Source organism: Vairimorpha ceranae, assembly GCF_000988165.1.
Source record: "Vairimorpha ceranae strain PA08 1199 chromosome Unknown NODE_191, whole genome shotgun sequence".
NCBI lineage: Eukaryota > Fungi > Microsporidia > Nosematidae > Vairimorpha > Vairimorpha ceranae.
In genome coordinates, this window is record NW_020169486.1 from 1 (window position 1) to 4,694 (window position 4,694).

Sequence of the window (4,694 nt, forward strand, 5' to 3'; positions counted from 1 at the left end):
TGAAGATTTTGATAGTACTGTGTTTCCTCTTTTTTATTGCTTTTTAGATCGAAAAAAATTAAGAAATTTATGAATTTTTATTTATAAAAATTATGAAATAATGGCATCAGAATAATATTATGTTTAATTCGAAAGAAGTTTAAATTGATTTTGAAATTGAGCGTTTCTAGCGATCAAAAACATTTATCCTCAAGCCATTATTAGAGGTTGTTATTTTTAATTTGGACAGGCCATATGGAGAAAATTTCTGAATTTGGTTTGATACGTTAATTTAATAGTGATAGTCGATTTAAGAAATGCATTGAATGTATAACTGCTTTGCCTCCTATGCCTGTATGTCGTCTATATGAAGATTATACAGCTATAATTACTGAGTACAGATCATGTTTGCTCAATGTAATTGAATTTTTTGAATACTTCCATTGTAACTTACTGAATAACGCGATAATATGTTGTTTAAAAAAGAGATTTGATAATATAGTAATAATTTTGGACCTAGAACAAACAGCATCTTAAAAGAATTCCATTCTAAAATAAACAGGCTTATCAATAAACCCAATCCTAACTGTTACGAAGTAATAAATGTATTAAAAAAGATTATGATCTCTAATTTAGTTGAATTATTATGATTAATGGGCGGAGGCCCAAAGATTGCAAGAAAAGAAAGTATTTATTAATTGACTGTATAATTAGAGATTTACTAAACAGATATAATCTACAGCCAATAACTTTGTCTGGGCTCACAAACGGTTTAAGAAACTTAATAAAATTAAATTAAACGTTTTTTACTTTCTTTTTAGTTTAAAGGTAAAACAATAATATTTTTCAACATGTGGGAATTCCAACAAGTGGTGCAGAACCACAGGATAGATAAAAGAAATATACTTTTTACCCATTAATGTTATTGAAAAAAAGCTTGCATATTTTATCAATATGTCTGGTATCAACAACAATTTTTATACAGTAGTGGCAAAAAAAAACGAACATTTAATTTTGCAATTAAAAATTTCATATGATAAAAGGTTATTGCCATTTTAAAAGAAGCTACAAACATTTATAACTGTTTAAGTAGTTTATTTTATTTATTACGCTAACACAATGCTTTAATTAGTTAAATAAATAAAAGCTGGCAAAAAAAGGGAATATTTTTTTTAAAATTTATTATGTCCACCTTTCACTCTTAAAAATTCATTGCACCTACTGTTCATGCTCTTTACCAACTTTTTACACATATCTACATCTATCTTATTCCACTTTTCTTCAACACATTTCTTTAATTCATTTATATTTTTTGTTTCCTTTTCCCTACTTCTACTTTAAGAACATGCCATAAATTTTCTATATGATTTATATCTGGTGATTGTGCAGGCCAATCTAATGTCAAAATTTTTTTATCTGACAAATAATCTCTGGTGCATTTACTTGTATGCTTCGGATCGTTATCTTGCTGCAAAATATAATTTTTTAATTAAGTTTTTTTACGGAAGGCGCAAGACGTGTATCTAAAATTCTACAATATACTTCGCTGTTCATTTTACCGTCAATTATACATATATTCCAACACCTGCACTCGAAAAAAATCCCCAAACCATGATGTACCACCACCATGTTTTACTGTGGGTTTTAAATTTTTTTTATTATATCTTTGACCAACTTTTCTTCGCACATAAACTCTTCCGCCAGAGCCAAATAGATTTATCTTTGTTTCATCACTAAAATAACCCGATTCCATCTCTTATCAGAGTAGCAAGCATGTTTATTTGCCTATTGTTTTCTTACCATGATATGCTTTTTAGACAGAAATGGTTTTTTACATGCAATCCTATTTTACACAAATTATTTCGTATACATCGAAGAGATATATTTTTTTTAGCTATTTTCTTGAGTTCTACAGCAAGCTTAATACTTCCAATTTGTGGATCCGCATTTGTTTTTTTTTCAAATAAGATATATCATTGCTATTAAGTAATGAAGGCCTACCAAAATCCGACTTTCTTTCTAATTGTCCTGTTTCATTAATTTTTTTTCTTTATTTTTGAAACTGTCAATTGACTTATCAAGAACTTTTTTGCAATTTCTAAGAAAGTTAATCTCTAACTTTTCATTCAAAGATGCTTTTTTTGTCATAGGGGACAAAAATTAAGTTTTCTATAGTTTTAAATAAAATTTTCCCGCCACCTAAAATAAAAAATTTTCTGTTAATACCAAAGAAGTTTTAAAAAGACATTGTAAATTTCTTTCAGTGTATTTCAAACTTCCTATCAAAGTAAAAAAAATCAAATGATGTAGCTATAAAGTGTATGATTACTATACTATTCAAATATTCCTTTTTTTGCCACTACTGTATTTGCAATCCTTAAGTACACATGCATTCTTAAACTAAATCTAAATGTATCAACTAGGATGTCTCTAAAAGATACTGTGTTAGATCAACTTCATAATGATGTTGCATTTGAAGAATACACAAATCATTAAGTACACCCTGAATACCGAAAAAGGTTTCGTGTTATTGACTCAAAGCTTATTATTGCATCTCTAAATATTAAGAAATATATTGAAAAAGTATTATATTGATGTTTTAACTGAATATCATAGACAAAAATTATTTATAGTTACCTCTGTCCCGAAATATTAGAGACTCTATAATTTATGTTCTTAATTAAAATCAAGAAGCGTGTGAAATTTTTTTTCCAAGCATCAGAGCAAAGAAACGTATGCTGATGCTGTTGTAGCAATCATAAAAGGGATGCTTTTTCGAAGATTTGAACATTAAGCTCGTTAAAGTTATTCGAGGATTTATCGGAAATTTAGACAGCCTTAGAAGATGATTTAAAAAAAAATTATTGAAAGAAAACTAAAAAGGAATTTACTTATGTTATCATATATCGAAAAAGCACTAAATAATATATGAAATATTAATTAGATGTTAAAACTTCAAATATTTCTGCTTAATTTATTTGACTATATTTAACAGGCTTAATGTCTTATTTTGTTACAAGTTTGTTAAATTTCTTCGCTTAAAAATAAATATATATAGTTTCTTAAACCTTTTTTTATGCATAAAATTTTTTTGTATAAAAGACAATGTTTTGTAATTTATATTAATTAGACATATTCTGTTCCATTAAAGCTATTAAGATAAAATTAAGTAAATTTACAAAACTTCAAAGAATGTAATGCGAGCGAATGAATTTTTTATTAAAAAAAAAGAAGTTTAAACAAATAATTTTATGAAGAGAACAAGAGAATCTTTAAAAAAAGATCATAAAAATATTTAACTATACAAATAACAATCGATGCTCAAATAAAAAATTAAAAAATATTTAAAATTTTTGAAAATACAAAATGCTCAAAAACGATTTTTTTAAATAAAAGTGTTATCCTAAATGAAACGAGACTAGTTGTGGTATAACCCAAATTAATGAATTTTTTATTTAATTTGTTTGGGTGACTAATTTAATTTTTTTAATATAAATAAAAATTTTTAATGGTGAGGTAATAAAGAACGTTGAAAGCAAGCAAACCAAAAAAGTCACTGACATTAATGTAACAATATGCAAAACACGTTTTAATATTGGAAAAGTTTATCAAAGTACTTGCTAATTTGAAGGCTGTCTTCCATCGGGGTGCATCCCAGCCTGTTATTTAATTTCAAACCTGAAGCAATTTTTTAGAATGCTTTTGTTTTTTAAGAATATATTAGTGCTTAACATAAGATAGGGTTTAATAAAATAATAGAATATAACAGAATATTTATTTTTAAAATTCTTGTAATAGTAACCTTTTGATAATATTTTTACTATGATTTTGTTGAAGTAAAAGAAATTATAATTTTTTATAATAAAATACTTTAAATTAGATTAAACAACATTAATGTGTTAAAATACCATCGTAGTAAATTTTTCACATGATATTTTAGTTCTCTGTGGCGAAATTTCTTAATTTATATTTGTAGAAATTAACCATTTAATTTAATGGGACCGAGAGCATCCCAAAAATTTTTTATATATTAAGGATGAAATACAAGCTTCCTGGCAGCTGATTGTACATAGTTGTAAGAAAGTCATTAGCTTCTTTACGTCATCTAATTTAGTTGATTATGTGAGACCCCCTCTCTGAGATGTCGGGGAATGTAAAAGGTCTGAATGAATGCTATTAATTGAGAGTTTGTTTCCTGTTTCCTTCAGGAGTTCGATTGTCTTTTCTTCAAGAGTTGTTTTGTTTTCAGTGTGTTTCTTTTTCAGCCTATAGTTAAGGTATATCTTTAAATACTCATATTATATTAAATACACGATGAGGTCTTTAACATTTCCAAATATCACTTTTTGTGACTCCTAGATTAAAAGATTCAATGCTTTGATCATTATTTAGTGAATATTTTTTTTGCTGTCACTTCTTTTGATTAATCCTCGTTCTTTTTCTGAATTCTTGTCTTACGGATAGTCTTAGAACAACTCTTGCGTCGTCGGCTGACAGATTATATTTGAAATGTCTGCCTAAAAAATATTTTAAATTAAATAGCTCTAAACTACAGCAAATCTTAATCTTGAAAATCGAAAGCCATAGCTTTAAAGAATATCGCCCTAAGATTAATTTATAGTGTTGTAAGATCATAAACACTTGTTTAATTTACCTGTATAACAGCTCTGAAATATCTGCACATTTAAGAATAAATCTTTTGTGTAAATAATTAT

At 26.6% G+C, this 4,694-nt stretch overlaps 1 protein-coding gene across 1 annotated transcript; it reads right to left on the reverse strand.

Moving 5' to 3' along the window:
* Positions 1-1,998: 1,998 nt before the first annotated feature.
* Positions 1,999-2,127, reverse strand: AAJ76_1910002127 (hypothetical protein; the record flags this gene model as incomplete). Its single annotated transcript, XM_024474372.1, has 1 exon — positions 1,999-2,127. The coding sequence occupies one exon, from the start codon at positions 2,125-2,127 to the stop codon at positions 1,999-2,001; it is 129 nt and encodes a 42-aa protein (XP_024329618.1).
* Between the last annotated feature and the right edge of the window lie 2,567 nt (positions 2,128-4,694).